The sequence below is a fragment of the Salmo salar genome, chromosome ssa21, assembly GCF_905237065.1.
Source record: "Salmo salar chromosome ssa21, Ssal_v3.1, whole genome shotgun sequence".
In the NCBI taxonomy this organism is placed as follows: domain Eukaryota; kingdom Metazoa; phylum Chordata; class Actinopteri; order Salmoniformes; family Salmonidae; genus Salmo; species Salmo salar.
The window spans coordinates 17,038,148-17,056,672 of record NC_059462.1 but is presented as its reverse complement, the minus strand read 5'-3'; the positions used below and the strand labels follow the sequence as shown (position 1 = coordinate 17,056,672).

The following is an 18,525-nucleotide window of genomic DNA, read 5'->3' as shown; positions in this document are numbered from 1 at the left end:
TGCTGCATGTTCCTCTGATTCCCAGCCTGTTCTGAAAAGAAAACACAACTATTGCAACAAAGGTTTACGCGATTCCTTTTATACTGGGTTAAAACAGAACTGGTGGATACATGTTGTGGTAACGTGTGGGTGGGGCGCTATCTTTAGGGCTTTTCAGGGTGTTTTCCAGATGGCTGACGGCAGTGGTGTAATAACGGGAATTTGTCCTGTTCTTTTACTTCAAATAAGCCTTATATCACTCAGTAAACAGCTCAAAGGTCAAACTGGAGGCAACTCTCTCCTCAACTGCTCTAGTATAACTGTTTGGTTGAAATATAATGCCTGTTTTAAAATATAAAACAAGGATTTGAAAGAAAATATGACAGGCTGTAATCATGACCCAGATGTATTAATACTTTTTACTGATGAGCAGCAATTTGTGAAACTACCATTTACTCTTACAATGTAGTGAAATTATTGCATACTGGGGTTTGATCTTGAAACAACCCCTTGTCATTCCAATATGAAAGATCCCACTAAATGTTACTGTACACGCTCAGTTCTTCCTGGCTTGAGTTAGAAAACAGGTGCACAACTGAAGTAGGGTCTGCAATACCACTTGATAAAAGTTTCTCCATCTCAGCCATCTTCTTCTTTTCTAACTCTCTCATATTCTGCATGATCTTCTTTCCTTTGTCCTAAAAAATAAAATGCTACATTTAAGCCAATTATTTGCTTAATCTTTAAAGGGTTAAGATGTATAGATTAGGAAAAGTTCTGTACCTTGGTGCTGTTAATGATTGCAGCCACCACCTCGTGTTTGATAAACAGTGGATGTTTGCGATCTGGCTTGCTCTGGAAACGGGGTATCTTCTTCACAGGGTCATCAGGGCCATAACAGGGAGAGCTAGTTTGCTTCAATTGTTTAATGTCTTTCACAAAGACAAAAGGTTTGAAAACAGACCTGTTGGGTAAGAAAGGACCCTTAATATACAGCGATTTGCATAAACTTTAGATGGAACAATTAACATGGCTAGGTAGGGCATGTGAGCGGTGGCCAGCTACCTCTCAGGGTCAGGTGTTCCAGTGAAGTAGTGCACCCCTGGCAGGGTGGAGTCTATTGGTACGACAGACACCATGCTTCCTGTTGTCATGAACATCCCCTCCATGTTGATGCCACTCTCCTTGTCCCTCAGGATTTCCATCATTGTCTCAGCAGTGATGTGTCCTAAATACTCAGAAGTAATTCATTGTAAATGGTTTGTCATCCTATATCAGGGCTCTCTGACCCTGTTCCTGGAGAGCTATGGTCCTGTAGGTTTTCACTACAAGCCTAATTTAGCGCACCTGATTCTAATAATTAGCTGGTTGATAAGTTGAATCAGGTTGTTACCAACTGGTGTTGGAGTGAAAACCTACAGGTCGGTAGCTCTCCAGAAACAGGGTTGGAGAGCCCTGTCCTATATGGATTCACTATTCAGTTTTGATTCAAATCTGATCAAACCCATTTTTTTTTACACTTGACGCAAACAACTAATCCCTAAAGCAAAGGCCTACATTCATCTACATACTTAACTCACCTTTACTTCGCTCTAGTAGGTTCCGTCCTTCACAGTATCTGCTGCCAGACGCCTCTATTCTGGCTGTAGTCATGAAAGAGTATGTCTCAGCAAAACTGAACGGGGCCTTCCCATCCCACCAGCCATGGCTCCTGGCATACTCCCTCATCCCAGGGTGTTCCTTGTCTATCTTGGTTGTTATGGAGTACTGATTGGAGATATTACGATATCCATCTAGAGGAGGATCAAAAACAACGTTCAAAACTGTTATTGCTCTGCAAGTTCACAAGTTGGGGCAAACTTAAACACTGATAGCTTATTAAAATGTACCTCCCACTTTCTCTGCTGCCCAGTACTTCCCAGACGTCTCCATCACCCAGGCCTCAGTCCTGTCGGAGATGAGGAAGCTGTTGTGGTAGGTAAAGCCAGACTGGTCCTCCATGCAGTTTCCTCCCTGGCCATATTTCTCCAGCAGCTCAGCAATAACATCCACAGCCTTCTGAGCAGTCTCTGCTCTCTCCAGACCAAGTCTGCAAAGACAAACCCATCACATGGATGTGTCCCCATTATTTGCTTTACAGTGCAATGCATTTTTATTTTACAAGCAATAATTAGCAAATACCTGAGCAATGCTTAGTGGAAGAATGCCAAACTACAGACAGGAACAGATATGTATGATGTATGAATCAACTGGCAGATATTCACCTGACAAAATCCATGCCAAGAAGGGCCTCCTCGTCCTCAGCGCTCTCTCTGCCCCAAACGGCCTCGTTTCCGATGCACACCTGATGCTCGTTAGCACCCATCTCAGCCCCCCACAACCAGGCTGGTCTGCTCAACACAACCGCATTGGTATGGGCTGCCTGCTCAATTTCGATGTACGTGCACTAGTCCGAGGAGCAAGACAGAAAGGGGACCCAGCTGTCATTGGGTACCTACTGAGTGTAAGACGGGTGACATTTTCACATCACTACAAATGTCGAAAACATGTACAGAGGAGGTCTTAAAGACATACTTCAACTTTTTCTCCTGCATTGTAGTCTCTCGCAGGGAAGTAGACCACCTCCTGGACCTCATCACAGGGCCTGTCTGAGTTCTTTCCGAAGACGATGCGCTGTCCCTGGGTGGCAGGGGGCAGAGCCACAAAGGTGTCACAGGAAGATGGGTACATTCTGGTGGGCAGAAAGAATTCAGCAACCAAACCAACCCACTGGGCAAATAACGTTATTTCAACGTGGACATTTTGATCATATTTGGTTGAGACGTTGATCAATGAGATTTCTACATTTAGTCAGCCACTCAAAAAGACACGACAGAAGTTTGTTGAATTCCCAATGTGTTATAGCTATCCTTTCAACCATCTAAAAGCACAAATTCCAGTAGAAAAACAATGTCTGATATTTGGTTTAGTTGTCATCTAAATGTGTTATCACTGCGCTTTCAACCATTTAAAAGCACAACAAAGTTCAAATGGAAATGCAATGTCAGATATTTTCTATTTATACAACAACTTCATGTAGTCTGGGTAGCCATTTGATTAGCTGTTCAGGAGTATTATGGCTTGGGGGTAGAAGCTATTTAGGAGCCTCTTGGACCTAGACTCGGTGCTCCGGTACCGCTTACCGTGCGGTAGCAGAGAGAACAGTCTATGACTAGGGTGGCTAGAGTCTTTGACAATTTGACACCGCCTGGTATAGAGGTCCTGGATGGCAGGAAGCTTGGCCCCGGTGATGTACTGGGCCGTACACACTACCTTCTGTATTGCCTTGTGGTCGGAGGCCGAGCAGTTGCCATACCAGGCAGTGATGCAACCCGTCAGGATGCTCTCGATGGTGCAGCTGTAAAACCTTTTGAGGAGCTGAGGACCCATGCCAAATCTTTTCAGTCTCCTGAGGGGGAATAGGTTTTGTAGTGCCCTCTTCACGACTGTCTTGGTGTGCTTGGACCATGTTAGTTTGTTGGTGATGTGGACGCCAAGGAACTTGAAGCTCTCAACCTGCCCGTCGATGAGAACGGGGACGTGCTCGGTCCTCCTTTTCCTGTAGTCCACAATCATCTCCTTTGTCTTGATCACGTTGAGGGAGAGGTTGTTGTCCTGGCACCACACGGTCAGGTCTCTGACCTCCTCCCTATAGGCTGTCTCATCGTTGTCGGTGTCACTGTTGCGTCATCAGCAAACTTAATGATGGTGTTGGAGTCGTGCCTGGCCGTGCAGTCATGAGTGAACAGGGAGTACAGGAGGGGACTGAGCACACACCCCTGAGTGGCCCCCGTGTTGAGGATCAGCGTGGCGGATGTGTTGTTACCTACCATTACCACCTGGGGGAGGCCCGTCAGGAAGTCCAGGATTCAGTTGCAGAGGGAGTTGTTTAGTCCCAGGGTCCTTAGCTTAGTGATGAGCTTTGAGGGCACTATAGTGTTGAACGCTGAGCTGTCAATCAATAGTATTCTCACATAGGTGTTCCTTTTGTCCAGGTGTGAAAGGGCAGTGTGGAGTGCAATAGAGATTGCGTCATCTGTGGATCTGTTGGTACGGTATGCAAATTGGTCTAGGGTTTCTGGGATAATGGTGTTGATGTGAGCCATGATCAGCCTTTCAAAGCATTTCATGGCTACAGACGTGAGTGCTACGGGTCGCTAGTCATTTAGGTAGGTTACCTTAGTGTTCTTGGGCACAGGGACTATGGTGGTCTGCTTGAAACATATTGGTATTACAGACTCAGACAGGGAAAGGTGGAAAATGTCAGTAAAGACACTTGCCAGTTGGTCAGCGCATGCTCGGAGTACACATCGTGGTAATCCGTCTGGCCCTGCAGCCTTGTGAATGTTGACCTGTTTAAAGGTCAGTTGCAGTAGGCTAACCTCAAAATGTGGCCATGGATGTGTTACTCATTTTACAGTTGAATAAATACTGTCACGTTAGTTTAGAAGACAGCCTTAACTGTATTACTAAAGTATTACTGAATTGTGTTTGGTTGACAACGCAGCCAAATATCATAATTTAATGCTTGGATAGTTTCATCTGAGCCACTGGCTTAAACTTATTATTTAACTTTTAGTTTTGGTTTGGTTGGAGAAGTAATTATTTATTTTCTAAATTTTATTTAACCTTTATTTAACTAGGCAAGTCAGTTAAGAACAACTTCTTATTTACAATGACGGCCTACCAAAAGGCAAAAGGCCTCCTGCGGGGACGGGGACTGGGATTAAAAATAAAATATAAAGATGAATCCAATATATATTTGTTAACTTGTCGACAAGTAAATTTACTCTATTGCAAAAGTGGAATTGAATTGTGTTTGGTTGAAAACGCAACAAAATTTCTACATTTGAAGGAGATGTATCTTTGGCTTTAATTCCAGTTTGTCTACAAATTAATAATTTATATGTTGGATTCACATCTCCAACTCAACCAAGAATCAAAGTTAAAGAATAGGACTAAATCAAATCAACCTTTATCTAAAGTATCCCTTTAAAGATACCAATAAACCAATAAAGTTAGGGAAGGGAATTGCCAGGGACCTCACGAAACGATATTATCACGATACTTAGGTGCCAATATGATATGTATTGGGATTATCCCGATTCTTTATGTATTGCGATTCAATATTCCAAACATATTGCTCACTATACAGTATGTCTGCTGCAGAGGGACAAGAAAGCCCTAGAAAACGAGTTTAGATCAGTCATGGAAATAAAAGTGCTTAAAAAATGGACTCCCTATTTAAAAAGAAGATGGAGAACAAGCTATGAAGGAAAAGAATACTGGAGTTTTGGTGCAGGTACAGCCCAAAAAATTATATTGCGGATATGTAACTGTATCGATTTTTTTCCCCCGATCACTAAATAAAGAGCATAGTTGTAGATCAACTCTCCAATCTACAGTAGGAGGTGCTGCCCACAACAAAAAATCTGACGGTGTATATAATGTTGAATATCTGACGTTGTTTAAAAGGTACAAATTCAACATATTTTATATGTGTCTATGTTGAAAATGTGTTGAAATGATGATATAATCCTGTGGTTGAAATTTCACCCACAAAACAACAGTTTACATTAATAATGACATTTAGATTCCACGTCACAATACGTTGACAAATTCCGTTGAGATAACTGATTCAACCTGTTTGTGCCCAGTGGGAAGCTACTGTGACAGAAGGCTATTTACAAAGAACACACTGGGATAAAATACGCAGAACTGGTTGATGATTTTACAAAATGAACACACAAACAAAGCACTTGACCATACACTGGACATTGCCTGTCTAATGTACAATCTGAAATAATCTGCTGATTTCAGCTAGGCATGTTAACGTTACCTGTCACCGCAGCCAAGTAGCCGATCACAAATTGTAGCCGACAATTGAATTCGTGTAAGTGTCCCCCTGATTCATTAAACTATAAACTTTCGTCCTTACTTTCACTTTTATTTCAATCTTTACCAGATTTCACAAGTGCGCACGATGAACGTTGTGACTGCCTCGCTGAACGTCAGAGGTCACGCACGCAGAGAGCTGACTCGGAAGAAGATGTTAATGACCTTGTTTTGGGTGTTTCCACTAGTTACCACAGCCACACATTGGTTATATCGTAACAATTCATGAAAACAAACATTTGCTTTGTGGTCTTAATTTATGGTTAGGCATAAGATTAACAGTGTGGTTAATATTAGGGTTAAAGTTAAGTTTAAATCACATTTTAAGAAGAATAAATTTTACAAATATGCGGGGTTTAGCACTTTGTGGCTGTGGTAACTAGTAACGACAGTTTTGTTTTTGTCAGCGCGAGTTTGCCAACATTTCGCATTTAATCCCCTAGCTAGCTAACTAATATTATTCAATCATGGGGAAGTCTTTTGCTAATTTTATGTGCAAGAAAGATTTTCACCCTGCATCTAAGTCAAATATAAAAAAGGTAAGTGGCAAATCTTTGGTATAGTTTTCCTCACCAGGAAGTAACTAGCTTGGTTAGCTAACTGACGTATATAACCTAATTTGGATTTAGCCAGATAGCCAGATAACTGGCTATCTGAAGAAAATGTATTTCCAATTTGAACGTATCCCCTCTAGATGTTATTTAGTTATGAGAAGAATGATCCCTAGCTAGCTACTATAGGCGTATAGGTTCGTTAAATCAGTCGGCTAACATTGGCAAGCCAGTAAGAAGCTAGCTAGCTAACAAATCAAATTGTACGTTATTGGTCACATACCCATGGTTAGCAGCATATGTTAATGCGAGTGTAGCGAAATGCTTGTGCTTCTAGTACCGACAATGCAGTAACATCTAACAATTCCACAACTACCTAATACACACAAATCTAAAGGGATGGAATAAGAATATGTACATATAAATATGGATTAGCAATGACCGAGCAGCATAGGCAAGATGCAATAGATGGTATAAAATACAGTATTAACATATGAGATGAGTATGTATGATATTTAAACATTATTACAGTGGCATTATTAAAGTGACTAGTGATCTGTTTGTTAAAGTGGCCAATGATTTTGAGTCTATATGTAGGCAGCAGCCTCTCTGTGTTAGTGATGGCTGTTTAACAGTCTGATGGCCTTGAGATGGAAGCTGTTTTTCAGTCTCTCGGGCCCATCTTTGTTGCACCTGTACTGACCTCGCCTTCTGGATGGTAGCGGGGTGAACAGGCAGTGGCTCGGGTGGTTGTTGTCCTTTTGATATTTTTTGGCTTTCCTGTGACATTGGGTGCTGTAGGTGTCCTGGAGGGCAGGTAGTTTGCCTCTGGTGATGCATTGTGCAGACCGCACCACCCTCGGTAGAGCCTTGCGGCGGTGATCGGTGCAGTTGCCGTACCAGGCGGTGATACAGCCCGACAGGATGCTCTCAATTGTGCATCTGTAAAAGTTTGAGGGTTTTAGGTGACAAGCCAAATTTCATCAGCCTCCTAACAATCTTCACCACACTGGCTGTGTAGGTGAACCATTTCAGTTTGTCTGTGATATGTATGCCGAGGAACTTAACATTCTACCTTCTCCACTGCTGTCCTGTCGATGTGGATAGGGGGGTGCTCCCTCTGCTGTTTCCTGAAGTCCACGATCATCGACTTTGTTTTGTTGATGTTGAGTGATGTTATGTAACATTCAGAAAGATAGCTATGTCCCATAGATACAATACATTTAATAGGATACAAATATGACTTGGCTATTCTCAATGTTATCCATTTTACCATTGTACAGGTATGGATAGCAGAGCAGAAATTAACATTCGAGAAGAAGAAGCAGGAGGACCTCATGAATTCTTACCTAAAAGAACAAGACACCTACAACAACAGGTGGGTTACAGATATTCTGAGGATCTGTGGCTGCACAACATGATCCAGATACTTGGATCTCAATTATGCTATGCCTTTACATAGGACTTCTTATTAGTCTCTCATTATTTAACCACTGGAAGTTGCTGTACTTGTCATCTAAATGTATACCTATATTTTGTCTTGTGTAAAATCACAGCTCTAATTGATCATATAACAGATTGAAACCCGTTGTCTGACGTTTCGGCTGTTAAAACCTTTCTCCTTAGACTGTTGATGGGAGATGATCGTGTGAAAAATGGTCTCAACTTCATGTATGAAGCTCCACCTGGGGCAGACAAAGGTAACTACATCAATCCTGGTTCTGCTGCATTAGATGGCCATATTTTTCACCATACTAAACAAACCATATGACTTTCCACTGATCTCTGCTCTCCTTTCTCACGCACTGTCCACTCTACTGAGAAGAAGAGACCAAAGAGGTAAGCACCTCAGACTTCTCCAAGAAAGCATTAATATACTGAACAAAAATATAAACAACATGTAAAGGGTTGGTCTCATTTTTCATGAGCTGAAATAAAAGATCCCCACATTTTTTTTCATATGCATAAAAATATTTTTTCTCCACCAAATTTAGTGCACAAATTTGTTTACATCTCCGTTAGTGAGCATTTCTCATTTGCCAAGATAATCCATACTAGAGGTCGACCGATTAATGATTTTTCAACGCCGATACCGATTATTGGAGTACCAAAAAAAGCCGATACCGATTAATCGGACAATTTTTTTTTGTGTATATATATATATATACACACACGTGTGTGTGTGTATATACATACATACATACATACATACATACATACATACATACACACATACACGTGTGTATGTAATGAAGACAATTACAACAATACTGAATGAACACTTATTTTAACTTAATATAATACATAAAATCAATTTAGTCTCAAATAAATAATGAAATATGTTCAATTTGGTTTAAATAATGCTAAAACAAAGTGTTGGAGAAGAAAGTAAAAGTGCAATATGTGCCATGTAAAAAAGCTAACGTTTAAGTTCCTTGCTCAGAACATATGAAAGTTGGTGGTTCCTTTTAACATGAGTCTTCAATATTCCCAGTTAAGAAGTTTTAGGTTGTAGTTGTTATAGGAATTATAGGACTATTTCTCTCTATACCATTTGTATTTCATATACCTTTGACTATTGGATGTTCTTATAGGCACTTTAGTATTCCCAGCCTAATCTCGGGAGTTGATAGGCTTGAAGTCATAAACAGCGCAATGCTTGAAGCACAGCGAAGAGCTGCTGGCAAACGCAGGAAAGAATGCTTACGAGCCTGCTGCAGCCTACCACCGCTCAGTCAGACTGCTCTATAAAAATCATAGACTTAATTAGAATATAATAAACACACAGAAATACGAGCCGTAGGTCATTAATATGGAAAACAAAACGTTTATTATTTCAGTGAAATACGGAACCGTTCCGTATTTTATCGAACGGGTGCCATCCCTAAGTCTAAATATTGCTGTTACATTGCATAACCTTCAATGTTATGTCATAATTATGTACAATTCTGGCAAATGAATTAGTCTTTGTTAGGAAGAAATGGTCTTCACACAGTTCGCAACGAGCCAGGCGGCCCAAAATGCTGCATATACCCTGACTCTGCTTGCACAGAATGCAAGAGAAGTGACACAATTTCCCTAGTTAAAAGAAATTCATGTTAGCAAGGCAATATTAACTAAATATGCAGGTTTTAAAAAATGTATTTGTGTATTGATTTTAAAGAAAGGCATTGATGTTTATGGTTAGGTACACATCGGTGCAACGACAGTGCTTTTTTCGCGAATGCGCTTGTTAAATCATCACCCATTTGGCGAAGTAGGCTGTGATTCAATGAGAAATTAACAGGCACTGCATTGATTATATGCAATGAGGGACAAGCTAGATAACTACACATGGTTGATATTACTAGTTTAACTAGTGATTTATATTAGATTGATTGTTTTTTTTATCAGATAAGTTTAATGCTAGCTAGCAAGCAATTTACCTTGGCTCCTTGCTGCGCTCGTGTAACAGGTGGTCAACCTGCCACGCAGTCTCCTCGTGGAGTGCAATGTAATCGGCCATAATCGGCGTCCAAAAATACTGATTACCGATTGTTATGAAAACTTGAAATCGGCCCTAATAATCGGCAATTCCGATTAATCGGTCGACCTCTCATCCATACACCTGACTAGTGTGGCATATCAAGAAGCTGATTAAACAGCATGATCATTACACAAGTGCACCTTGTGCTGGGGACAATAAAAGGCCACTCTAAAATGTCCAGTTTTGTCAGACAACACAATGCCACATATGTCTCAAGTTGAGGTAGTGTGCAATTGGCATGCTGACTGCAGGAATGTCCACCAGAGCTGTTGCCAGAGAATTTTATGTTAATTTCTCTGCCATAAGCCGCCTCCAACGTTGTTTTCGATAATATGGCAGTACATCCAATCGGTATCACAACCGCAGACCAGCCCAGGACCTTCACATCTGGCTTCTAGATTAGGACCTAATGAATTTATTACAATTGACTGATTTCCTTCTATGAACTGTAACTTAGTAAAATCTTTGAAATTGTTCCATGTTGTGTTTAGATTTGTGTTCATTTATACTCTGGTAAATGTTGTAGATTTAAAGGCATGTGTTGGTTTATTATTCAAATCACATTTTATTGGTCACATACACATGGTTAGCAGATGTTAATGCGAGTGTGGCAAAATGCTTCTGCTTCTAGTTCCAACATTGCAGCAATATCTAACATGTAATCTAACAATTCCACAACCACTGCCTAATACACACATCTAAGTAAAGGAATATGTACATATAAATATATGGATGAGCAATGCCAGAGCACTATAAGCAAGATGCAATAGATGGTATAAAATACAGTATATACATATGAGATGAGTGATGCGAGATATGTTGGCATTATTAAAGTTCTATGCGTTGCATCTTCTCTTATAGGAAGGTGAATCAGAATACAAGTTTGAGTGGCAAAAGACGGCCCCTCGAGAGAAGTAAGTCGGTAATTGTGTTGATCAGTACAAACATTTAGATGACTTGAGTTGAAATGTACATTTGTTGATCCTTTCTCTTTCATCTTTTTAGGTATGCCAAGGATGACATGGCTATTAGGGATCAACCATTTGGAATTCAGGTGAATATACACTACCGTTAGAACACCTACTCATTCAAGGGTTTTTCTTTATTTTTACTATTTTCTACATTGTAGAATAATAGTGAACAAGACATCAAAACTATGGAATCATGTAGTAACCAAAAAAAGTGTTAAACAAATCAATATTTCACGCAGTCACCTCTGAACAGTTGATTTGCGATGTCTGTTACTTGAACTCTGTGTAGCATTTATTTGGGCTGCAATCTGAGGTGCAGGTAACTCTAAGGAACTTATCCTCTGCAGCAGATTTAACTCTGGGTCTTCCTTTCCTGTGGCGGTCTTCATGAGAGCCAGTTTCATCATAGTGCTTTATGGTTTTTGCGACTGCACCTGTAGAATCTTTCAAAGTTCTTGACATTTTCCGTATTGACTGACATTTATGTCTTAAAGTAATGATGGACTGTTGTTTCTCTTTGCTTATTGGAGCTGTTCTTGCCATAATATGGACTTGGTCTTTTACCAAATAGGGCTATTGTCTGTATAACACCCCTACCTTGTCACAACACAAGTGATTGGCTCAAATGCATTAAGAAGAAAATAAATTCCACATTCACTTTTAAGAAGGCACACCTGTTAATTGAAATGCATTCCAGGTGACTACCTCATGAAGCTGTTTGAGAAAATTGCAAGAGTGTGCAAAGCTGTCAAGGCAAAGGGTGGCTACTTTGAAGATTCTAAAATATAACATTTGTTTAACACTTTTTTTTGGTTACCACATGATTCCATATGTGTTATTTCATAGTTTTGATGTCTTCCCTATTATTCTACAATGTAGAAAACAGTACAAAAAAAAGGCTTGGAATGAGTAGGTGTGTCCTAACTTTTGACTGGTTGTATGTGTGTGTGTGTGTGAACCTTTTTTAATAGATTAATAATGTGCCCATTTATGTTTGATTTAACTCAAATGACTTACCTATTGATAACAATCTGCTGTATCATCGTCAGCGCTAAATACTCTTCTGTTAACAAACGTGTGTTGGAATTTGACACTTGGTGGCGCTAAAGGAAAAGGATCATGTTGAACTCAGGATTACAATGTGTTTATTTACATTACGTCATGCATACCTGCGTAGCAGGTCCTATTGGAGGCATTATGAATGAATGTAAGTTCAGTCTAATCACCTGTGATTCTCAGGTTCGCAACGTGAGATGCATCAAGTGTCACAAATGGGGCCATGTGAATACAGACAGAGAGTGCCCTCTCTTCGGCCTGTCTGGGATCAATGCCAGCGCTGCGCCCACAGAGGAAGCAGGTACAAATGACAATCTGTTTTTAATTGACCTATCAGGATAAGTACAGGTAAAAAAAAGTTAGCCAGCTGGTAATTATTAATAGTATTTCACAGATGTAATGGTTTATTAAAAAAATAATAATATTTTTATTATTTTCATTCTCAATAACAAAATTATATTTTCTTCACCAATTCCTTTGAAATAATTAGAATAAAGAACTTGTTATCAATGTATGATGCACCTATGGCGCACCAAAAAATTATAATCATTTGTCCAATAGAATATAAGTCACTATTACATTGTATATTGGTGAAAAGTCTACACTAGAGCTGGGACAATAAACGGAATTATCCATACCAAACACTTATCGCAGGCATTTTGCTGATTTCGTTCATTATGATACGTAGCCTATATAGAGAAATGTGAAGTTTGAAATGAAATACGTTTGCTAATATGGGTGATTTGTTAATGGGACAACTGATGGCTACAACCCTCAAACTAGTAGTAATAGTTTAAATGATCATTTTAAAATCTGTGGTGCACATTGTTATAAACTTATCGTTCTATTTGTTATCGTATCAATTCAGGCAGTTTATTGCAATGTGGATTTTTGTAAATATCACCCAGCTCTAGTCTGTACCTTGTAGCAGTAGTTGCCATCCTTCCTGGTGTCCTGTGGAGCTGATTCTGACTGCTGCAATCAGGAAGTGGATTAGTAAAGTAATGTTTACCGCGGGACAGTCCTGTGAATGGCGTTGATAGTGTAGGCCATAATGGAGCCCCTCCTGTGCTGGGAGAAAAATGAAAGTATTGTGTATTCTGATTCCCCTAACCACTGCTTTGGGAGAATGATATTGTATGATTTGCTCAACCAGAAGACGAGTGAGTTGATTTGGTATCCCTTTCTGTTAACAAAGCCACCCCTGAATTCCCCACTGTGGAGGCAGTGGTGGATGCGGTCAGACATCAATGGGACTTTGAGGCTGTGATTTGTGCTAACAGGTCCGTCGATGCACCCCTCTGAGTTAATGGCAGAGATGCGGAACAGTGGATTTGCCCTGAAGAAATGTGTCCTTGGGAGAAATTCTACTGTTTGTGATCCATCGCAGGTAATCTTCTGTTCCTCTTCTCCCCCTGAAGAAAAACACCAACAATATCCATGGCAAATCCCTGGTCTAAATGTGATTGCTGCAAACTGCCCAATTATCAGAGTAAACCAAACCACACCACAGCACTATTCCAGTCGCTTCAAGTTTAACGTTAGTCAATTGGTCACATGTGATGAGACTAACTGTGGAAATTATAGGATTGTTGCAACACAAGATGCGGTGGTATATACACTGAACAAAAATATAAATGCAACATGTAAGGTGTTGGTCCCATGTTTCATGAGCTGAAATAAAATATCCCAGAAATGTTCCATATGCACTAAAAATGTATTTCTCTCAAATGTTGAGCACAAATTTGTTTACATCCCTGTTAGTGAGAAATTTGCCTTTGCCAAGATAATCCATTCACCTGACAGGCGTGGCATATCAAGAATCTGATTAAATGATCATTATACAGGTGCACCTCGTGCTGGGGGACAATAAAAGACCACTCTAAAATGTGAAGTTTTGTCACACAACACAATGCCACAGATGTCTCAAGTTTTGAGGGAGTGTGCAATTGGAATGCTGACTGCAGGAATGTCCACCAGAGCTTTTGCCAGATAGATTATTGTTAATTTCTCTACCATTAGTTGCCTCAACATCGTTTTAGAGAATTTGACCGTACGTACAACCGCAGACCACGTGTAACCACGCCAGCCCAGGGCTTCCACATCCATCTTCTTCACCTGTGGGATCGTCTGAGACCAGCGACCCGGACAGCTGATGAAACTGTGGGTTTGCACAACCAAATACGTTCTGCACAAACTGTCAGGAACCGTCTCAGGGAAGTTCATCTGCGTTCTCGTCGTCCTCACTAGGGTCTTGACCTAACTGTAGTTCGGCATTGTAACAAACTTCAGTGGGCAAATGTTCACCTTCGATGGCCACTGGCACGCTGGAGAAGTGTGCTCTTCACGGATGAATCCCGGTTTCAACTGTACCGGGCAGACAGCATGTATGGCGTCGTGTGGGCGAGCGGTTTGCTGACGTCAACATTGTGAACAGACTGCCCCATGGTGGCGGTGGGGTTATTGTGTGGGCGGGGTTATTGTGTGGGCAGGCTTAAGCTACGGACAATGAACACAATTGCATTTTATCGATGGCAATTTCAATGCACAGAGATACTGTGACGATATCCTGAGGCCCATTGTCGTGCCATTAATCTGCTGCCATCACCTCATGTTGCAGCATGATAATGCACGGCCCCATGTCGCAGGATCTGTACATAAATCCTAGAAGCTGAAAATGTTCTTCCATGGCCTGCATACTTAACAGACATGTCAACCATTGAGCATGTTTGGGATGCTCTGGATTGACATGAAACGACAGCGTGTTCCAGTTCTTGATAATATCCAGCAACTTCACACAGCCATTGTAGAGGAGTGGGACAACATTCCACAGGCCACAATCAACAGCCTGATCAACTCAATGCGAAGGAGATGTGTCGCACTGCGTGAGGCAAATGGTTGTCACCCCAGATACTGACTGGTTTTCTGATCCAGGCCCCTATCTGTGACCAACAGATGCCATATCTGTATTCCCAGTCATGTGAAATCTGTAGATTAGGGACTGATTTTTCTTATATGAACTGTAACTCAGTAAAAATCTTTGAAATTGTTGCATTTGTATTTTTGTTCAGCAGATTTTATTCTCGTCTTACTTGCTTCCTCTAATCATTTGTGACATCTCTTCTACATTAAATGATATGCACGTTTAGTTAGTATTTGCTTTTTAATTATCTTGAATTGTGTTTGACTTGTTGTTCATTGTTTTTCTGCTATAGGAGTATGTCGCCAGTGAAGAAGAGGAGGATCCTGAGGTTGAATTCCTGAAGTCGTTGACTACTAAACAGAAAGAGAAGCTCCTCAGGTAGGAGAGCATTCATTCATAGGTTTAGTTGTTTTGGATGCAAGTATGCTCATTGTAAAATAAGACGAAGGATGATTCATTCAAAAATAAAAGTTAACGTGATCTACTCACAGATATTGTCTTTCTTTTTTAAAGGAAACTGGATCGTCTAGAAAAGAAGGAGAAGAAGAAAGACAAGAAGGGCAAAAAGCAGCAGAAGAAGAAGAGTAAAGGAAGGCAGAAGAAGCGTGACAGCTCCAGTGAAAGCAGCAGCAGCAGTGATGGTGACAGTGACTCAGACTCTGACAGCAACTCTAAGAGCCAGAAGAAGAAGAAGGGCAAGAGAAAGGACTCGTGTTGTGATAACACGAAGAGTGAGGGACTAGTCAACAGTAAGACCAAGGCCGCCTCTCACAGGAGCAGGTCACGGAGCCCAACCTCCAGACAGAAACGGCACAAAGACGATACCAGAGAGAAGAAACAAACAAGGCCTGAGCCAGGCAGGAGCGAGGGCAGAAAGTACAGTCCAGAGAGAAAGATGAGGGTGGAAGAACGTCAGGAGAGACACAGACACGACAGCAGGGAGAGGCAGAGAACCAGCAGCAGCTCCCAGCCTGGCCCAGAAAGAAGCAGGAGCAGTGAGAGAGACAGGGAGGGAGGTAAAGACCAGGTTCACAGTAAGGATGAGGGGAAAAGTAGACGAGAAAGGAATAGGAGCAGAAGCAGAGATGGAGTGAAGGATAAAGCAGCAAAAGAGCGGAGCAGAAGCCACGAGCGCGGTAGAGAGAGGGGAGGTAAAGGGAGGAGCAGGAGCACAGGAAGAGAGAGGAATACAAGCAGCAGCGGGGCAAAGGATAAAGCAGCAGCAAAGGAGAGGAGTAGGAGCCGAGATCGGGGGAGAGAGAGGGGGGGCAAAGGGAGGAGTAGAAGCAGGAGTACAGGCAGAGGGAGGGAGAAAAGAGCCAGAAGCCGAGATAGAGCTGAGAGAAAGCGCTAAACTGTGAGAGTAGATCAATCTTACAAAGTGGGCCAGTAATGACATACCTTTTTATTTTGCTGGCCTAAACAAAGTGAATATTTTTCGACACGAACGTGTAATGTTTTCAATGTTTTATGATGCTACTGTAAAATATCTTTTTTTTTTTCTTTGTGTGCTCACTTTATTAAACAACACATAGAAACCAAAGTTTTAGTAGCCTGCACAGTATTGGTCATGTTTTGATGTTACCTGCTATTTGGCTGCTACAGCATCATGAGAGCGCAGGCCCTCATAGTTATTATTTTCCTCCACTAGAGGGCAGCAGTAGATGTAAAATAACTTGAACCACAGAAATATTTGTCAGATTGTCTTGCATGCACTTCATGGTTGTCATTTTATTCCCGATAACTCTTCAGAATACTGAAAGAATATTATAGCAAATCGAAATGAAAATATTTTGGTTTGGTGAAAGTGTAATAACCCGTTGGGCAATTTTTGGGGGAATCAATGTTGTTTCCCCACGTCATTTAAACAAAAATGTATGTGACGTTGAACCAACGTGGAAAACTGATTGTCAAAGTAATGGAATTGGAGGTTTTTTTCACCCAACTTTTACCCTAAATCAAATGGCATGGTGAATTGTTTTGTTTATATCACGTTAGTTGACAACTCACCCAAATGTAAATCAAAACTAGACATTACTGAACAAAACTGAAATGATTTCCAGTGGGAAACGTTCTGTTCTCACATGCTTGTAAACCGTGTTTCATCACATTTGTTACAAGTCTAGCCTAATTATGTAGACTTGTTTCACAATGGTATTTTGCAACAAGTGCCCTAAACAGGAGCATGGTTAACTGACACTCAGTCTGAGTGTTCAGTAGCCTATGCGATCCATATGCGTATGCCTGCATACGTGATTAGTGTGTAGAGCTCAAGTTTGTTTCAAATGTTGAACACTGAAGACCCAATTCTGAATTGAAGTCAATTTACTTTTAGTGTAAAACACAATGCATGATTTACGCAACACTGCGTGCCTATTGGCCTTTAGATATTACTTGTAAGCTACCTGCATGACATGATCACCATGATGGACAAAACAGAAGAAACCATGAGTTCATTTGGGTTCATTTGACATATTGAACAGTGTAGCCTACGAGTCCGTATTTGTTTAGGAGCCATATATTTTTGGAAAAGCCATAGCAATTAGCTTAGATGGATAACTAATGTCGACATGATATTCTTTGATAATTCCTGATCAGAAAAGTCGAGAATTAGTTGCACGTTTTGTTTCTCGCTTCAGATTTGTCTATTCTGTGTAGCCAATTTAACTCCAATAATGCAGGGAGGTGTGCACCTATAACCCTATACTTTAAATGCTTTAGGCTATCCAAATTGGTTTGATGATTTGTAATTTTGTAATTATCACAAGAAAAAAATACTTCCATTGTGAGATGATGGACATTGTTTTACCCTGGGGACGGGGAGAATGGCGTGAGCCCTTTAGCAGCGAAATGTGTCCCGTAACGTCGCACTGGTTCTCTTCTTTGATCTCTCTCTTTTATTGTGGCTTGAAAACAAAGATGACTTCTGCCTAATGCTCAGTGAGAGGGCATTCCAGGGAAAGCAACAAAGCAGATAACTGACAGCACTTACTGTCCGCAACACCAGGCGTCTCTCTCCCAAAAGCATTTGGACGCACTTATCGTTTTGATTTCAACCACCTTTTGTAGCCATATAATTGCAAACTATGTAAATGATTTACAGCATAATAAAAAAAAAAATTTTATGAGAAATATTTTCCATAAGAAGAAAAAAAATAACATAAGAAAGTCACTGCAAATACACAGCTAATTTAAATTTAAAAAAATAAACACACTTGCAACTGCAGGTTGCATTGATTTGTTATTTGTTTTATATATTTTAGTAGCCTGATTTTGAATGGGCCTATTTTATTTTAAATCATGCCTGCACATTTAAAAGGTCACATTGATATTAAATGCTAAATATATTATATAATCCTTTGTTTGTATTTTAGTCTTCAGCTTTAGTTGTTTATTCTTGAACTCAAATTTGGTGATGATTATAGAAAATGTAAATGTTATTTTAGGTCGTTATTTTCCAGGTCTCTCCCTTAAACCCAGCCACACAAAAGGAAATGAAAATAATTTTCCTCTATTGCCTTCTGGTCAATTTAACTTCCTCTTCGGGAAGAGGTTGTATGGATGAGATGCCTCTCCCTAATGTAT

At 40.6% G+C, this 18,525-nt stretch overlaps 2 protein-coding genes across 2 annotated transcripts; one reads left to right on the top strand and one right to left on the bottom strand.

Moving 5' to 3' along the window:
• Positions 1-63: 63 nt before the first annotated feature.
• scrn3 (secernin 3) lies at positions 64-6,067 on the bottom strand. Its single transcript, XM_014164018.2, has 8 exons — positions 5,858-6,067; positions 2,554-2,710; positions 2,244-2,425; positions 1,869-2,068; positions 1,560-1,772; positions 1,045-1,207; positions 763-943; positions 64-677 (listed from the first exon to the last, which is right to left on the bottom strand). Exons 2-8 carry the CDS (start codon positions 2,707-2,709, stop codon positions 516-518), a joined length of 1,257 nt encoding a protein of 418 aa, XP_014019493.1. The 5' UTR covers position 2,710; positions 5,858-6,067; the 3' UTR covers positions 64-515.
• An 8-nt stretch (positions 6,068-6,075) lies between these two features.
• Positions 6,076-16,483, top strand: cirsr (corepressor of RBPJ and splicing regulator). Its single transcript, XM_014164017.2, has 10 exons — positions 6,076-6,452; positions 7,748-7,842; positions 8,091-8,164; positions 8,290-8,303; positions 10,852-10,904; positions 10,996-11,044; positions 12,201-12,318; positions 13,301-13,407; positions 15,233-15,318; positions 15,454-16,483. The coding sequence occupies exons 1-10, from the start codon at positions 6,381-6,383 to the stop codon at positions 16,292-16,294; spliced, it is 1,509 nt and encodes a 502-aa protein (XP_014019492.1). The 5' UTR covers positions 6,076-6,380; the 3' UTR covers positions 16,295-16,483.
• Positions 16,484-18,525: the final 2,042 nt, after the last annotated feature.